General features: G+C 64.1%; 2 protein-coding genes across 3 annotated transcripts; one reads left to right on the top strand and one right to left on the bottom strand.

Annotated features, from left to right (window-relative positions):
• Positions 1 to 1738: 1738 nt before the first annotated feature.
• Nrtn (neurturin) lies at positions 1739 to 11061 on the top strand. The gene is made up of 3 exons (XM_048340866.1): positions 1739 to 1939; positions 8609 to 8784; positions 10510 to 11061. The coding sequence occupies exons 2-3, from the start codon at positions 8616 to 8618 to the stop codon at positions 10932 to 10934; spliced, it is 594 nt and encodes a 197-aa protein (XP_048196823.1). The 5' UTR covers positions 1739 to 1939; positions 8609 to 8615; the 3' UTR covers positions 10935 to 11061.
• A 2764-nt stretch (positions 11062 to 13825) lies between these two features.
• Fut6 (fucosyltransferase 6) lies at positions 13826 to 14994 on the bottom strand. Of its 2 annotated transcripts, none has more exons than XM_048340864.1 (2): positions 14864 to 14994; positions 13826 to 14824 (listed from the first exon to the last, which is right to left on the bottom strand). In XM_048340864.1, exons 1-2 carry the CDS (start codon positions 14992 to 14994, stop codon positions 13837 to 13839), a joined length of 1119 nt encoding a protein of 372 aa, XP_048196821.1. In that variant the 3' UTR covers positions 13826 to 13836. The 2 variants fall into 2 exon arrangements, with proteins under 2 accessions (XP_048196821.1, XP_048196822.1); XM_048340865.1 differs by having other exon boundaries at positions 13826 to 14803; positions 14882 to 14994.
• Positions 14995 to 17773: the final 2779 nt, after the last annotated feature.

Here is a 17773-nt window from a genome sequence, read left to right as displayed (position 1 = left end):
TGTGTGTGGGTAGAGGGATAGGGCAGGGGACCTCACTGGGACAAAGGTTTGGGGTCCCCTGACCCACAATCTTCTGCTACTCCCTCTGTCCAGGTCAGGTCTGCCTGTCACTGGGTGTGGGGGCCTGGAAGGAGGCATATGGGGACATTAGCAATGGCAGGCACGTGGACAGGGCTCTGCCCCTTGAGTAAACATACAGTCCCTGTTGATCAGACTCTGTGGGGAAATTGAGGCATGTTTTTTTTTCCCCAACCAGGACCAGAAGCAGCCCACTTAGGAGCTGCTACATCTCTGACCCACGCTCATTTTCATGTCCTCCCACCCCAAAACCCCAAACACACATTTCTTCCCACACCCTGGGAAGTTAACACAAGGTGTGTAAGGTGCTGGGGGGGGGGCCCCAAAGGTGGGTGGCCTAGGGAAATACTTAACCACTTCAAATTTCCAAGACCAGAGAGATGTTAAGTGGTCTGGGATGAGCTGAGAAACAATCAAAGGCCCCAAGAAATCAGGTATCACAGGGCTGGAAAGTTGATTTAATGGTAGAGTGCTTGCCTAGCAGGCATGAAGCCCAGGGTTCAATTCCTCATAAACAGAAAAGGCTGGAAGTGGCACTGTGGCTCAGTGGCAGAGTGCTAGCCTTGATCAGAAAGAAGCCAGGACAGTGCTTAGGCCCTGAGTCCAAGGCCCAGGACTGGCAAAAGAAAAGAAAAAAGAAAAAAAGAATAAACGAAAAGAAAAAGAAATCAAGTATCAGGAGAAACCAGAACACCAGGCTCCAAGAATGCAGGTAGAGACAGGGCAGGGGGCGGGGCGGGGCCTGAACTATCCGACCACGCCCACCAGCAGGCCCCGCCCTAGCTCTCTTCGGACAGGGGCCGCCAGGAGGCGCTGCGGGGCCGCCGCCCCTTGGGCAGGGGGCGCGGCGGGTCCGGCCGCGGGTGGGGATGGCGCTGTCCCCGGTGCCCGGGAGGGGGCGCCTGCGGGACCCCCGGGGGACCGGGGAACCCCTTCCCTTCGGGGCTCGCGGCTGCTGGATAGGGGGCGCTGTGGACAGCGGCGAGGCCGTCAGTTTTAGGGTTCCGCGTGCTCTTAGGGGACACTCAGTTCCCAGGATGTTTTCTCGGGAAAAGGACCTGGGGCTGGAGGCACCTCGGTCCTTTTGGGGGTGAGGACGCGGTGCTGTGGGTTTAGGGGCGTCTCAGGGCTCTGGATTTGCAGAAGAGAGGCAATAAGATTCTCAGAAGGGCGTGGAAGCAGTTTTTGTTTTGGGGGGCTGCTGATTTGGGGGTTTTCCCTGTCGGTCTGTCTTGGGGACCTAGGCTGGCACGGGGTGTGCAGCATTCGGATTCTTGGGGGGCTGTGCGGGAGCGTGGGCAGCGTCGTCGGGGGCAGCACGCGGAGAGGGGGCGCCGTCGGGGTCCCGGGCCCGGGGCGGCGGTGGCCGTCTGGGGGGGGCTCGGCGGCGGCCACCTGCGCTCAGCGCGGCCCCGCGGCGGGGAGGGGCGGGGCGGCTCCCGGCCCGGGAAGCGCGCGCCCCGCCCCGGCCCCGCCCCAGGCCCGCCCCCGGCCCCGCCGACCGAGCCGTCCGCGGCGGGAGCGGCGGGAGAGCGCGCCGTGGAGCCGCTCTGAGCGCCCGGGCCCCGAGCGCCGCCGCCGCCGCCGCCGCCCCGAGACCCCGGCGCCGTCCGTGCGCCCCGCGCGTCCCGCGCCCTCCGAGCACCCCGCCGTCCAGGGCGCCCTCGGCCCCCCGCCGGCCCGGGATGGCCGCTGCCCGCCGCTAGCGAGCCCGGGGGGGCCCCATGGGCCGGGCCGCGCCGCGCACCCCCCGCGGCCGCCTCCTCCGGCCCGGGCCCCCCCGGGCTCCGCGGGCCCAGGCGGCCCAGATGGCGGGCGCGGCGGCAGGGCCAGGGGACGGGTAGCCGCGCGCCCCGAGCAGGTAAGCCGGGCCCGGCGGGGAGACCTGCGCTGTGGGGGGGCAGCGCCCCGCGTCCTGCCCGGGACCCCGTGGGCACCCGCAGCTCTTCAGAGGCGGGGCTCCGGGGCGAGAGGTCCGCGCGAGGGGCGCGGGGGACGCAGGGGAGGCCGGCGAGCCGCGCGCCCCCACCAGCCCCGGGTGGCCCGGCCCGACGGGGCGGTCGCGCTCCACCCCCGAGCCCCCCGCAGGCAGCCGCCCCCAGCGGCGCCGCCGAGCCTCTTTCCCGGTCTCTAAGACGCCCCCCGTGCCCGGTGGTCCGCAGCGGGCCGTGGGACCCCCGCAGCCCCCGGCGGGGGTGCCGTCGCGGCCCAGCTGCGCGCACTGGTAAACATCTGTCAGCCGCGCGCTCCGCTCCGCTCCGCTCCGGCCGGGCGCTGCGCGGCGCCGCGGGGACACCGTGTCCTCGGCGGGGCCCGGCCGAGGCTGCTCCGCTCCGCGCGCCGCCGCCAGAGGGCGCCGGGGGCCCCGCGGGCCCCTCGCAGACTGCGCCGTCCCCCCCCACCCCCACGCCGGCGCCCAGGTGCGGGTCGGGGCTCCGATCCGAGCCCGGGGGGACCGCGCCCGGAACGGGGGGCGCGCGCCCGTTACCCCGGTGGGGGGCGCGGTGGCCTCCCCTCCCCGCCGCCCGCCCTCCCCGCCACCCTCCCCTCCCCGCCGTCTGGGTTCCACCACGTCCTTTGTCTCCCAGTGCCCCTGGCTGGGGACGCGCCGCCGGGGCGGGATCGGCCTGGTGGGGACGGCGGGGGCTCTGCCCCGGGCCCCTGCGGACCCCCTAGCTTCTCATCCCACGGCGACCGAGGGCCCCTGGCGCAGAGCTGGGGTGCCCTCCGAAGCCACCGGCCACGGTCCTCCCTCGGGGCCTGGCGCCCAAGGGATCCAAAGCTTTTCAGGCCGGCTCGGAACAAGAGGGATATTGTTTGGACCTCTATTTGTTTTTAAAATCCATACTTTGGATCATCCCGATGGAGCTGGCTGGTGTCGCGTTCAACCCGGGGACACGGAGCTGGGGGGCCTGGAGTGAGGACCAGGCCCCCAGGAGGCTTGGCGGAGGAAGGGGCGCTGGTGACTCCGGGGCCGTGGAGGCTGGGTAGGAGTGCGCTAAGTGGTAAAGGAGAGGGCAAGGGCGGGTGGCTGCAGTGTGAGCGTAGTTTGGGAATATTGAAGAACACCCTGGTGAGTGGGGTGGGGAGAAGATGCTCTAGGAAGTTGGCAGAGGAGGGAGAGAAAGTTGGGGTGCTGGAGGAGGGACCCCCTGGAGACAGGAAAGGGGTGCACAGAGGATGAGGTGGTTAATGTCTCCATCACCCCAGCCCACCTCGCTTGTCCCCATTTTGTCACTGAACTGGGCTTGGGCCGGGGCTGGACCTCCCTGCCACTAAGCGACAGCTCTGGGCCAGGATGGGGCTGGTGGCTCAGGGGACCCCCTGCTCCCACACCAGCGTGTGAGGGGGCCCTGAGTCCAGAGCGAGCAGGCCTGGGTGCTTTTCTATAAGCAATGTTCCAGAAGGGTGGTGAAGAGAGGGTAACGGATTGCAGACGCCTTCATGTCTAAACCAAGTGAAATCAGACTTTGAAGGAGGCCAGAGGATATCTGACAGGAGCTCCAGCTCGTAACATGGAGACCCCCTCCTCCCTTCCTACAGGGGAGACTGAGGCCCACGGAGAGGGTGGCATTCAGGCTTAACCAAACTCCGTGCAGGGATCCCAAACCACATTTTGAATTTGGGGTACATGGGGGAGGTAACTCAGTCCCCTCTTCCAGGAGGTTAGGCGGGGGTGGGGGGGTGGGGGGAGGCTGTTAGGAGTCTTTCCTGGTACCTGCCTCAGTTTCCCTTTTCATCAGACCGCCAGCTGCCTGGGGCATCCTCTTGAGCTACCCACCAGGCGCAGAGCCAGCGGCTCAGCGCCAGGCCTCATTAGCCTGACCCTGTCAGCCCGCCCGCCCACTGGCCAGGCCTGGAGCCAAACCGGCCTCCCCGTGTGGTCAACGTGGGAATTTTACAGGCCAACCGCAGAGGCGGGCAGCCCAGCCACGCCAGAGCCGCCCAGCCCGGGTGGCAGCTGCAGGAAGGGGAGGCTCCAGGTGCAGCCCCAGCTTCAGGTCCAGGCGCCTGCGTTCCCTCCCCGGGGGACACCTTCCCAGCCCTCTTCCCCTCCCGCCCTCGGGGCCACTCGCGGACCGGTGTGGCTCTCGTTGTTCTGCTGTCACACTTTGTCTCCCTTGGCTGGCTGGCCCTGGGCACTGCCCTGGCTTTCCCCAGGTGCTTTCTGTAGCAGTCGGGGGCAGAACCTGGGCTGACACCGCAGGCTCTCCGCCGACCGTCCCGTCCCTTTCTGCACTGCTTCTGCTGTGCTGTGCGTTTTGGGGAAGCTGCGTGCCTCTCTGGGCCTCTGTTTCTCTTCCGCGGGAACTGCCTGGGAGCCATTGAGAAGCCAACCCTGGTGCTGCCGCTGCCTCAGGGCTTTGCGCCCTCGCTTTGCTTCTCAGGTCCCCGTTTCCCCAGGTGGAGATCAGTGTGGGTGGGCACCACCCACGCTCACACCCCGATGGGCTGTCCTGTGATCAGTTCACTTCCCTTCACACCCTCTGTTTCCCCATCTCGCTACAGCCAGTGCCTAGAAAGGTCTGGGGTGTCCCGGATGCCCCCCTCCCGGGACACCCACCCCTCGGCCTCACGTTGGCAAAGACAAGTGGCATGGATGCGCAGAGAGCAGGGTGGGGGGAGGCGAGGCTGGGCACCCCGCCTGGCCGAGCCCCCCAGACGCGAGGCGCCCCCGCCCCGCCCACACACAGCATCAGAACCAGCTGTGCCAGCCACATGTTCCTGGTTTGCCCCCAGATGTGTGTCGCTACCCCAGCCCCGTCTGTCCCCACGGCAGGGGGGGGTGGGGGGGTGGGCTGGTTTTCCCCGGGAGGGGCGCATTTTTATAGGCTGGAGAACTCCAGTTTTCCTCTGCCACAGTTGTGGAGTGTTTCCAATGGGCCTCTGACACTCCCCCCCCACACACACTCTGCTCCTCAAGCCTCAGTTTCCCCATTAGCAGAACCACTGGGAACCCCTCACAAGCTACATGAGACAGAGCTGAACAGGCTGCCCTAGGATCGGCACCAGCCCCCTGGGCTGTCAGCACCTGTGGGGAAACCGAGGCACGTGTGCTTGAACCCCTCCCAGTTGCCCCTCACTCCCCACCCCCCACAGGATGTCACTGAACTAAACCACCCCTCTTCACATGCGGGAAGGGGGTCCTGGGCTGGCCATGGCACATGTGGGGAAACTGAGGCTGTCCCCCGGCCTCAGCCATCCAGAGGACTGGGTGGTGGGTGTGCGTGAGCTCGCCCATCCGAGGCTCCTTCTCCCTGGGGCAACTGCAGCCCCCCAACCACTCAGATCAGCTCCTCTAGATCCTTCCTGTGGCTCCCTCGGGGCTGGGCTGCTCTCTTCGTGCTCTTGTTGAACATGGGGAAACTGAGTCATGGAAGGGGGAGCACATGCAGGGTACCTCACTGGTACAACACAGGCCAGGTGGCAGCTGCCAGCACCTGCCTCTGTAAACAGAAATCCCCAGAGGACCTCAGCATCTTCTTCCCAGAGAACACAGGCGTGCACGTGGACGCGGGGCTGGCAGGGCTGAGGGCCGCTCTCTGGGACACTCGGGTCTCCTTGGCAGTGGCACTGTGGGGGCTTGGGCTTTGAGGGGTGAATAGGAGTTTGCTCAGCGGGAGCTCGGCTCCAAAATTCTGGCTTTCCTCTAGATTAGAAGAGGTGAATGGGGCCCATGGGGCTGCTTTCGGGCCTCTTCTTCCTCTCTTGTCTGGGAGTGCGTGTGAATGGAGCACAGGCCTCCCCAAGGCCAGGAGTTCTGTCAGAGGGAGAGAGAGAGGTTACTGACGCCCCCTCCCCCAGCCAGGCAGGCCTGGTGGGCAGAGGCCGGGCAGGGTGTGCTGTTTTCCGACTCTCACACTCTTGCCCTGGCTGCCTCTCCGTGGACGGAGAGGGAATGCTGGCCCAGCTGTGGGCCTCAGCCCGCGGGGTCTTCAGCGGGAGGTGGGGGCCTCCTCGCTCTGCTCCCCCGGCTGCTGCCAGGGGTCCCGGGCGCAGAGCCTGTAGGACACAGCCACTCACCACACACCGGCCCCCTCTGGGACTGGCCACACCTGCGCCACTCCCCACGTCACCGCCACAGGTGGGGTCGGTGCCAGGGACAAACCAGTCAGGTGACCCCCAGACAGAAAGGCCATTGTTAGCCAGGCCCATCAGCCACCGCGGGCCCCTCGGCCCCTGCTGGCCGTCCCTCCAGACTCTGGGGTGAGGGGGCGGTCCGCTACCAAGGCTGCCCGGCCATCCTGGGGGCCGCCCCGGCTCCCTCTCCCAGGCCCCCGGGAGGCCCCGGGCAGACCCATGTGATCAGAGATGGAGGCTTGCTGCAGCAGGGTGGGGAAACTGAGGCACGCTGCTCCGAGCAGGGAGCCAGGGGGAGGGCTAGAGAGGTCTGGGGTTCCTCTGCTGGGCTAACGAGGTGACACTGAAAAGACTTCCTTTGTGTGGAGTCTGGGCAGAACATGGGTGCTCACTGTGGGCAAAACAGCTGGCTGTGGACACTAGCAAGTGTCGGGGCTGCCGAGGGCTGCTACCCGCCCGCCACGGCCACAGGGTTCTCCTCGCTGCCCCTCCAATGGGCCAGGCTCCGTCCTGCCGCAGGGCCTTCGCCTAGACCCCCACCCCGCGGACTGCCCTGCCCCTGTCCTCCCGATTGTCCTGACCATGCAGGGGATGCCCTCCGTCACGTTTCTTGTGCTTGAGTCCGGCGCTCTACCACTTGAGCCCTAATTCCACTTCCAGCTTTATTTTTTTTTAATGATTAATCAGAGACCAGAGTCTCACAGACTTTCCTGTGCGGGCTGGCTTCCATGTCAGCCTCCTGAGTAGGCACGGTTACAGGCGTGAGCCACCATGCTTGGCAGGTGTGTCCTCGGGGCCCCCGGCTTGTCCTGGAGGCTCGGTAAATGCCGGATGGGCAAATGCTTCCAGGCGCTGGAGCCGGGCCGGCGCTCCAAACAGGGATCTGAGCCACCCTGCACCCGCTTCTCCGTCTATGCATTCAGCAGGTGTCTAAGCAGTGCGTGCCGTGTGCTGATGGTATCTAATAAATGCTTGTTATGGACCCAGGAAGCCATCCAGCCTGCAGCAAGGTAGGCCACCTCCCTCCAGGTCAGGGAGCTCAGTCCCAGACCTGGGATGGGGCTCAGTGGGAGGCACGGCCTCCACCTCCAGCATGGATTACAGGCCCAGCCCTGGTGGCTCACACCTGTAATCCTAGCTACTCAGGAGGCTAAGGATTGCGGTTCAAAGCCAGCCCAGGCGGGAAAGTCCGTGAGACTCTTCAGTTAACCACTCAAAAACCCAGAAGTGGCGCTGTGGCACAAAGTGGTAGGGCGCTAGCCTTGAGCAAAAGAGCTCAGGGACAGTGCCCAGGCCCCGAGTTCAAGCCGCACGACTGGCAAAACATAAAAACAAAAAACCCATAAGTAAAATAAAATACCATCGATGACAATAATAAAGTGATAATAAACACTAACAATACACAATAACACTGCTGACAGCAGCAAGCCGCCACCCCTGCAGTGCCTCAGGTTCCCCAGCTGTCATCTAGAGGTTCAGCAAGTGCCTCTCTGGGTGCAGCAGCAGGCCCTGCACACAGCGGGCGCTGGGAGCAGGCATCCAGTTACCGATTGGAGGCTGATGGTGCCAGGTGTGTGCACAGGGGGCTGATAGGCCTGCCTCTGCTAATCGCATGCAAATGGATGCAGATCACGCGGGACTGAGGGCCGGGCACGCACCACTCCTCACGCTCCATGCAGCACCTCCCTCGGGGAGCAGTGGGGTTGGGTGAGGTTGCACATCCATTATGAAGCACCAACTGTGTGCAGAACGCAGGACGCCGGCATGCAGCAGCGGCAAGAGTAACCTGAGCCCTCACGGGGGATGTCCAGTGTACTGGCGGGGGGGTGGGGGGAACGCAGAGGGCTTCTTGGAGGAGGCATCCTCCCGCATGAGGTTGGAGGAGAATGGGAGTGGGTAGACTGGGGAGCAGGAGAGGCCCCCGCGGGTGGCCCTGCTCTACTCGCTTCTGGGCATCAGCTCGCTCATCCAGGACAGGCGGGCGGGGGGGGGGGGGGTTCAAGACATAAACCCGAAGGGAACAACAGCCTCCAGTCGCAGTTCCCGCCTCCAGTGCCAGCCCCCTCATCCCTAGGCGCCACCTGCCCGGAGGCCCCCCCCCACCGTGAGGCCCCAGGGCCCTTGCACTATCTGTTCCCTCTGCCTGAAATGCCATTTCTCAGACGCCCATCCAACCCCTCCTGCTTTTCAAGTCCAGACTGTGCCATCGGCTCCCCAGGAAAACACTGGGGGACCCCCCAGATGGGGCGGCTCCCCGCTGGTTGCCCCTGGCACACGGCCCATCGGGCCCTTGGCAGCACGCTCCACACCCGTGTTGAGCGGTTCCCTGATGAATCACTTCTGTGTTGTTATTGATCGCCAAGCATGCCGCGTGGTGTTCAAAGTCGGGGCCCCGCGCCCCACTTGCTGCCGGGGCAGTTGACCGTCCCATCCCGTCCCCTCCGTGCAGGCCGAGGATGCAGCGCTGGAAGGCGGCGGCCCTGGTCTCCATGATCTGCAGCTCCGTGCTGTCCGTGTGGCTGTGTCGAGAGGGTCACCTGCTCGGCCACCGCCTGGGGCCCGCGCTGGCCCCTCTGCGCCGGCCACCCCGCACCCTGGATGCCCGCATCGCCCGCCTGGCCCAGTGTAAGCCGCGCCCGTGTCAGACGCCCTGACATGGGGGCTGTGGGGGCGGGAGCGGACCTGGCAGGGGTGGCTCTGCGCACCGGGTCCCCTGGCTAAGCTGTCTGGGGGAATTAGCCTCCCGGCTGGAGGTGGGGGACAGATGGAGATTAGAAGCAGGCTTGGGACCCAGCAGGGGATGGGGAGAGGGTCGTGGATCTGGCTGCAGCCTGCTGGGGGACATGGACAAGGGGGGAACACGCAGGCCAGGAGAGACAGGGCTGGGAAGTCAGACGTGGGGGGCACACGAGCGACCACCCCGGGGCACGGCGTGCAGGGGCTGGGCACGTTGGCGCCTGCCTTCCCCGCCGGCCCACACAATCCTCCTTTTCTTGTCCTCACAATGGACAAGGGCGGTGGGGGGGGCACCCCCGTTCTCCTCCTGCAAGGCCCAAGGCCTTCCTAGGATACCAGGTCCCCTGCCATCTGGGCTGGGCGGAGCCCCCAAAACCATCATCCCAGGCCTGGGGGCAGAGTGCACAGGGTGGGATGGCAGGCTCTGGGCAGGGCCCTGCATCCGGTCCCCGGAAGGGAGGGGCGGGCCTGGATACCCAGCCTCGAGGGCACATGAGGGGCTCTCTTTTCCGGACCCCTCCCTGCCATCCGGCCTAAAGGACGGGCAGTGCACGCTTCCCACCCCCAGCCACATCCAAGGGGGAGCTGAGCAAGCTGTGCAAGCACGCGGGCTCCCGGCCTGGGGCTGGAACTCAGGGCCTGGGTGCTGTCCTTGAGCTCTTTTTTGCTCAAAGCTGGTGCTCTACTGCTTGAGCCACAGCGCCACTTCCAGCTTTTTGGTGGTTCACTGGATATCAGAGGAGTCTCACAGACTTTCCTGCCCTAAGCTGGCTTGGAACCCCGAGCCTCAGATCTCAGCCTCCTGAGTAGCTGGGATTACAAACCCCAGCACCCAGCTCTGCAAGCTTTTCTGAGAAGATGGAGAAACTGAGGCACAAGGCTAGCACCGCCCTGCCTGAAGTTGCAGGGACAAAAGTGGTAGAGAAAGGGAAACTCAGCACCGGCATCTGTCTGGCTTCTGACACTCTGCGGGGAGCAGACTCCCCCCCAATCCTGGGCCTCCCCCAGTCCTGGGCCTCCCACAAGGCTGCTTTTGTCGGCCCAGGTGCACCAGCCTTGGGGCAGGTGGGGACTCAGCTCGGGGCCCGCTCTCGGCCCTGGCCCTTCTCTACCTGCACAAGCAGCAGGGAGGGGAGGGAGTGGGGGCTTTGGGTGGGGAGGTGGGGGGCCACCTCCAGTGAGGGTGTGCCCCTGCCCTGGTGGCCTTCCTCACTGAGGGGAACAGAGGGCAGGCACTCTCTCCTCGGGACACCCCCCTGCTCCTGACCCTTCCTCCTCCTGACAACCCCTCCTGGCACCCCCTCCTGACCCTCCCTCCTCCTGACACCCCCTCCTGACCCTCCCTCCTCCTGACACCCCCTCCTGATCCTCCCTCCTTCTGACACCCCCTCCTGACCCTCCCTCCTCCTCACATCCCCTCCTGACCCTCCCTCCTGACACCCCCTCCTGGCAACCCCTCCTGACCTTCCCTCCTCCTGACACCCCCTCCTGACCCTCCCTCCTCCTCACATCCCCTCCTGACCCTCCCTCCTGACACCCCCTCCTGGCAACCCCTCCTGGCCCTCCCTCCTCCTGACACCCCCTCCTGACCCCTGCCCCATTCTCTCCCGACAGACCGGGCGCTGCTGCAGGGCGCCCCGGACGCCGTGGAGTTGGGCGAGCTGAGCCCCTGGGCGGGCCGAGTCCCGGGGCCGCGCCGTCGGGCGGGGCCGCGGCGGCGACGTGCGCGCGCCCGCGCGGGGACGCGGCCGTGCGGGCTGCGCCAGCTGGAGGTGCGCGTGAGCGAGCTGGGCCTGGGCTACACCTCGGACGAGACGGTGCTGTTCCACTACTGCGCAGGCGCTTGCGAGGCGGCCGTGCGCGTCTACGACCTGGGGCTGCGGCGCCTGCGCCAGCGGCGGCGCGTGCGGCGGGAGCGCGTGCGCGCGCAGCCCTGCTGCCGCCCGACGGCCTACGAGGACGAGGTCTCCTTCCTGGACGTGCACAGCCGCTACCACACCGTGCACGAGCTGTCGGCACGCGAGTGCGCCTGCGTGTGACTCTACCTCAGACGGTTCGGCCCTGCCCGCCCCGCCCCGACGGCCACGGACTGCGCCTGCGCCCAGGGTGCCGTCCACACCGCGGAACCCGGCGAGGACTGTGCTGCCATAAAGTGTGCGAACTCGAGCCTGTGTGGTGCCTCAGTCCCGGGCAGGGCTGCGGGCGCGGGGTGCGGCCTGCCCGGCGCGGGAGGGAGGGGAAGCGGGTGCAAAGGGGGCTCCACCTAGGGGCGCGGGGTTAAAAAAGGAAAGCGCGGCCCGGCTCCGGGGCTCATCCTCCTCCGTGGACCTGAGGATCGCGGTTCCAAGCCAGCCCGGGCAGCGAGGTCCGTGAGACTCCTATCTCCAAAGAACCAGCAAAACGCTGCAAGTGGTGGAGGGGCGGCCTGGAGCACCGGAGCCCAGGGCCGGCGCCCGGGCCCCGAGTTCGAGTCCCAGGACTGGCACCCACAGGCGCGAGGACGCACGCACGGGAAGCGCCGGATGGCGTCGAGGCCCGCGGGGACCCAGTGTCCCTGCCCCAGCCACCCCTCCCTGCCGGGTGTGTTTCTGGGGGGCCCGGAGGGGGGTGGGGATGGAGACTCTGTGGGGCCCTAGTGGGCCCCGTCCGCTCCCTCCAGGGTGAGGACCCCCCAGCCGCGATCTCCTTTCCCCAGCTAAAAATACACGCGCGCTGCCCGCCGCCCGCGGGGTTGGCCTGGGCGGGCGCCAGCCCCACCGCAGCCCCACCGGGTCCCTTAGGCCCGTAAATGTCCGTGCCGAGCCTCGGGGTGGGGGGGATTTATGACGGGGTCCGGTGGGAGCCTGGGAGAGCGCTGCCTGCGCATGTCACCTTGAAGCTTGGCAGGCCCGGCCGGCTGGAGGGGGGGGGGGGCAGCGCCGGTCCCCGGGGGTGGACACAGCCCGTCCGTCCCCTGCGCCGCACAGCGGAGCTCCCTCTCTCTACCCCCACCCCATCCCACCAGCTGGGGCTCCTAAGCTAGCGCGGGGCTTCCAGGCCCCAGCCTGGGTGGTCTGCTTGGAGAGGCAGGCTGGCTGGGGTCCCCACTGCTCCCCCCCCCCCCCAGCCTCCTGGCTCTGAGGTTTGGGGAGGTGGATCTCCAGCTCAGCCTGGTGTGGGCTGGCTCAGTCTAGGGGTGGCAGGGAGGCCAGCAGCCCCAGACGCTGTAGAAGCCCCAGGGTGTCTTCTCAGAGTCTCAGTTTCCCCACCCGGCCCACCTGAGAGAACCCAGTCCTCAGAGATGGAGCAGGGCACAATGGACCCCAGACTCCCCTGCATCCTCAGGCGGTGGTGGGGTGACAGAGGGACACCAGGCTCCTGGGGCCTTGGCTTCCCAGCTCCTACCCAGCTCCAACATCCCAACCGCAGGGTGCTGGTGCCACCCACCAGAGAGCTGGAAACATAAACAGAGCTGCCCCCGCAGGCCCTCAGGCTGGCTCTCATTTTGCCAGCTTGTGTATGCACATGCACATGTATGCACTCACACACACACACACACCCCACACTGCCCAAGGACTCAGCAGACACAGTCACATGCACCTCTCAGCTCATGGGTTTTTTATGTTTTTAATGTAGGGTTTGAATTCAGGACCTTACCCTTGGGTAGGCAGGTGCTCTACCACGTGAGTGCCATGCTCCCAGACCTGCTTGGCTTGAATTATTTTTCAGCTAGAGGCATTTTCCCCCTGGGACTAACCTGGACAGTGATCCTCCTGCCTAGGCCTCCTGAATAGCCAGGACTGTAGTTGGCAGTCACCATATCTAGCTTATTTGAAGAGATGCAGCCTCCATAACTTTTTGCTCAAGCTGGACTAGAACGTCTATGCTCCTGATCTCTGCCTCCCACATGGGTAAGATTGCTAGTATGAACCAACACAGTCAGCATTTATCTGTTTTGAGTGCTGGGGAGGCTGAGGCAGGAGGATCCTGAGCCCTGAGCAGGCCTGGGGACCCTAGCTCCCACTCCTGGGCTGGTCTCCAACACACGCTCCGGACAGCTCCACACTCTGAGCCCCAGGCCAGGCAAACCAACTGAGTCCCCCACTGACGGCTCACCCGGCACCATGCCCACACCCACCCTCCTTCCCAGGTTCCCCTGCCTCTACCAGGCCCCAAACACCCAGTGACCCCTGCACCTCATGCCCAGCAAGAAGGGGCACAGGACCCAGCTCTGCCTTGTGGTGACCACCTAGGGGACCCCCAGGGGGAGGTGAAAGCCAGAAAACAGCCACAAAACACAACCCACCAACATGAGCCCCAGGCTGGTGAGGGACCATGGCCAGTGAGAAACCCCAGTGGTGAGGCCCTACTAGGTGAGACCCAGGTGGAGACCTGGTATGTGAACCTACAAAACCCCAAAAGATTTTCTCCCTGAGACAGAGGCTAGTGGCTCACGCCTATCATCCTAGCTACTCAAAAGGCTGAGATCTGAGGATCGTGCGTGTTCAAAGCCAGCCAGGGCAGGAAAGTCTGTGAGACTCAACTCTTCAATGAACCACCAGAAAGCCGGGAGTGGTGCTGTGGCTCATCGTGGTAGAGCACTAGCCTTGAGCAAAAGAGTTCAGGGACAGCACCCAGGCCCTCAGTTCAAGCCCCATGATCGACAAAAAAGAAAAGAAAAGAAAAGAATAGGTGGCTGGGCACTAGAGGCTCACACCTGTAACCTAGCTGCTCAGGAAGCTGAGATCTGAAGATGGCAGTTCAAAGCCAGCCTGGACAGGAAGGTTCTTGTGAGACTCTTACCTCCAATGCACCATCAAAAACCGGAAGTGGTGCTGTAGGTAAATGAGGTAGAACACCGGCCTTGAGCAAAAGAACTCAGGGACAGCGCCCAGCCCCAGGACTGGAACAATAAGCATAAAAGATGTGCTCTCCCCCAGGGAGGGAGCCCCCCCCCCAGGGTCACGTGAACCAGGAGGCGATGCTAGGCACCGTCTGGTAGCGGTGGTCCTGTTGCAGCCGCCGGCAGGCCTTGCAGAAGGCCAGGCCCCAGCTGCCCAGGCGCGGCCGCAGCGCCTCGCGCCAGCGGAAGTGACGCAGGTAGCGGGCGGGGTCAGCGTCGAGCATGTGCAGGTGCTGCGCCAGGGCCTCGGGGCTGGCGAAGTCGTCCACGTGGATGAAGGCGTCGGGCGGCAGGAAGCGCTCGTAGTTGTGGCGGGCGGGCCCCAGCACCACGGGCACTGCGGCGGCCAGCAGCGCGTTCTTCCACAGCTTCTCGGTGATGTAGTCCGGGTGCAGCGAGTTCTCGAAGGCCAGGTAGAACTTGTACTGCGCCAGGCGTGCCATCATGGCGCCGCGCGGCAGCGGCCGGTGGCCGGCGCCGAACACGTCCACGCGCAGGTGCGGCTGCAGCCGCCGGAAGTAGCGCACGCGCGCCGAGCCGGGCCGCCAGTTGGACACGGCCCAGGCCGCCAGCCCGCTCTTGGCCGAGACGTTGACCTGGGCCTCGGCCGGCGGGCCCCGCCAGGGCTCCAGCCAGCCGTAGGGCGTGAAGATGTCCGAGTCGAGGCGGTAGGACATGGTGAGGTTGAAGTAGCCGTCCAGCGCCCGCAGCCGCGCGCAGTGGCTCGGCGACTCCATGCTGAACCACACCCAGCGCTGCCCGGCCGGCCGCCGCGGGCTCGGCGGCAGCAGCGCCGCGGGGCTGGCGCTCACCTCGCGGTGGTGGACGATCACGCCGTCCGCGCGTGGGTACGCCGTGCGGTCCGCGGTGATGTGGCAGTCGGCGGTGCCGGGCAGCAGCTCCGAGCAGCGGGGCAGAGCCACGGGGTTGTGGAAGGGCCACGTCCACAGCAAGATCAGCAGGGGCTGGTCGGCTGGGGGGGCCGCGGCGGATCCTGGCCGGGCTGAGCTGCTGGGGGTCGTTGGGACAGGGCCCAGGGGCACGGGCCTGGAGTCATTGGAAGCCCTGGGCAATGCGGGGGCAGGCCTTGACCTAGGGAAGCCGGCAGGGCTGTCCTGTGATATTGAAAAGTAGAAGCAGAACAGAGCCAGGGACATCAGCCCAGGGAGGCACCATCGCCAGGGACATTGCAGCTTGGCCCAGGGCAGCAGCTCCATGGGTTCCAGGAGCTGAGGGAAGAGAGGAAAGGTAGCGACAAACAGTGAAGCCCATCTTTCCAGGCCCCCTTAAAGCACTGTCACCACCCAACCTTACAGGTGACACATTGAGACCAAGTGACAGAGCAGACACAACCATAGCCGGCACCAGTGGCTCATGTCTGTAATCCTAGCTACTCAGGAGGCTGAGATCTGAGGATCACAGGTCAAAGCCAGCCTGGGCAGGAAACTCCAGGCGACTCTTTTTCACCAGTAAACTACTCAGAAAAAGGCAAAAGTGCCACTGCGGCTCAAGTGGCAGAGTGCTATCCTTGAGCACAAAGAGGCCCAGGGACAGTGTCCAGGCCCTGAGTTCAAGCCCCATGACTGACAAAAAAGAAAGACAAAACACAATGGCCTGCAGACTAAGTTCCATGGTAGCATGCGTCTTTTCATAGGGGTCAACAAAACTTAATTCCAATCCCCTGTGTGGTGTGCAGGCACATTCTGTGCCTCCTAGGAGCTCAGGGGTCCTGCTTCTAGAACTTTATTTCTCTGAGTTGCCATTGCTCTGGGTTTGGAGAGCATTAACAGCTGGGGTAGAAGACTGGCTGGTAGTCTTTCCATTCATGCAGCATCCATCCATGCATGAGAGCACACATGCATCCACCCACCCATGCATGCATCCATCCATCAAACCCATTCATGTGTACATCCTCCCGCCCTGCTGTAGACCCACTCTGTGCATTTTCGGACTGCTTTCTCCTCTCTGCCTGCCTGGTGGGGCTGCATTCCATCTGTGCCATTCCATGTGTGGGTAGCACCTGTGGCCATGTTGTCTATGGGGCAAGGTGGGTGAGAACCTGACGGGGCGTGAGTGACAGGAGGGGTGCAGGGCTGGTGGTGACATTTTGGGAGATTTTCAGGAGACAGGCCCTGGGGCAGCAGCCCCAGTCAGAGTGGGGGACAGTCTTCCCCAGCTTGTCACCTGGGCTCTTGGACCAATGACTAAGGTTAACTCAGTGGCCATCAAAATGGTCCTATAGGCTGGGTGCTGGTGGCTCACGCCTGTAATCCTAGCTACTCTAGAGGCTAAAATCTGAGGATCACTGATCAAAGCCAGCCCAGGCAGGAGAGTCTGCGAGACTCTTACCTCCAATGAACCTCTCAGAAAAAGATGGATCAAGTGGTAGAGCACTAGCCATGAGCAAATGAAGCTAGGGGACAGCACCCAGGCTCAGTTCAAGCCCCAGGTCTGACAAAAAAAAAAGAAAAAGAAATTGGTGTGGGCCCTCAACCCTCCCAGGACACAAGCAAGTTGTTCATAGCGCCTCAGAGGACTGAGGGCTGGCCTCACATCCCACTCGGGCTGGGCCCAAACATTTGTTTCCTAGAAAGGGACCAAAAGTTCCAAACCAACCTAGGAAAAATATGGACAGGGGTCAGTCCAGGCCACTCAGTGAGCTCAATGTCAGCCCAGGCCACGCAGTAAGTTCAACGTCAGCCCAGGCCACGCAGTGAGCTCAACGTCAGCCCAGGCCACGCAGTGAGCTCAACGTCAGCCCAGGCCACGCAGTGAGTTCAGTGTCAACCCAGGCCACGCAGTGAGTTCAACGTCAGCCCAGGCCATGCAGTGAGTTCAGTGTCAGCCCAGGCCATGCAGTGAGTTCAAGATCAGCCAAGCCACGCAGTGAGCTCAACGTCAGCCCAGGCCACGCATTGAGTTCAGGGTCAGCCTCAGTTATCAGACTATGTTGGAGGTAGGAGAACCAAACCCGCTGAGGCCTCATCATCTCTTCCTCCCAGGCCAGGTCAGAGAGAATGTGAGGTCAGGAAGGAGCCTGGAGGTCAGAGGGGTGCGAGTGCATCCATACCACGAGCTGGACGAGGTGGGACAGGGGCCCTCTGCTTGGCAAATCCCATAGAAACAGAGGACCTCGCTCCCCGCCCCCCCAGACCCCAGTGGACCCCAGGGCTGTGACAGCCAGTTGTGAGCCGGCCGGAGGCCATTCCCCAAGCCCGGCCTCCCTTCAGCCACCCCAGAGGGCCAGGCCAGGTCCTTGGCACCCGGGGGTGAGGGTCCCATCTGCCCAGGAGGACTTACCCAGGGGCAGCCAGCTGTGCAGGAGGCCAAACCCGGAGGCACTGCTCTCCCTGTGCTGGACTGAAGCAGAGTGGTAGAGGAGGAGGAAGAAGGAAGTGAGTTTCAAGAGCCAACCCCAGGCTTTCTTGTCCCTGATACCTGCCATCAGGTCACTGTGATGCCACCCACTTCGTTAAACTGCCAGATTAGGGAGGAGAGTGTAAAAATGCTCAAGTGCTCTTTGGGTTCTCAGAAGAGGCTGGGTGTCTTTGGTCACACATCCACAAAGGAAGACATTGGGCAGAGCCACTTCTCACAGTGGGCTCCACGGGGTGCCACAGGGACTCCTTGAGCCATCTTCTCGTTTTTCTAAGTTGCAAGGAGGAAAGCCTCCTCAGCAGCGAGAATGACCTGTGCAAAGGCCCTGAGGCAGCCAGTGTCCAGAATTGTTAGAATTAGGGGCAATTCAGCGAGTGGGATCTTCATGAGGTGGAGATGGGCGGGGCTTCCCTCAGCACCAGGAAGGGTTGACTTGGTGCATGTGGACGGGGCCGCCCAAGGCTTGGAGCAGGACTGTCCAAAGCTTGGACAGTCGGCACGCATGTGCACAGGTGCACGAATGAACACTTGGAGATACACCCTGGCACCCTACATCAGGGCACTGGCCCAGAAGCAAGGTTGGGTGTTTTTTTTTTTTTTTTTTAATGCTAGTATGGG

The sequence above is a fragment of the Perognathus longimembris genome, chromosome 3 (genome assembly GCF_023159225.1).
Source record: "Perognathus longimembris pacificus isolate PPM17 chromosome 3, ASM2315922v1, whole genome shotgun sequence".
Taxonomy (NCBI): domain Eukaryota; kingdom Metazoa; phylum Chordata; class Mammalia; order Rodentia; family Heteromyidae; genus Perognathus; species Perognathus longimembris.
The sequence above is the reverse complement of the archived record's forward strand: the minus strand, read 5'-3'. Positions and strand labels throughout refer to the sequence as shown.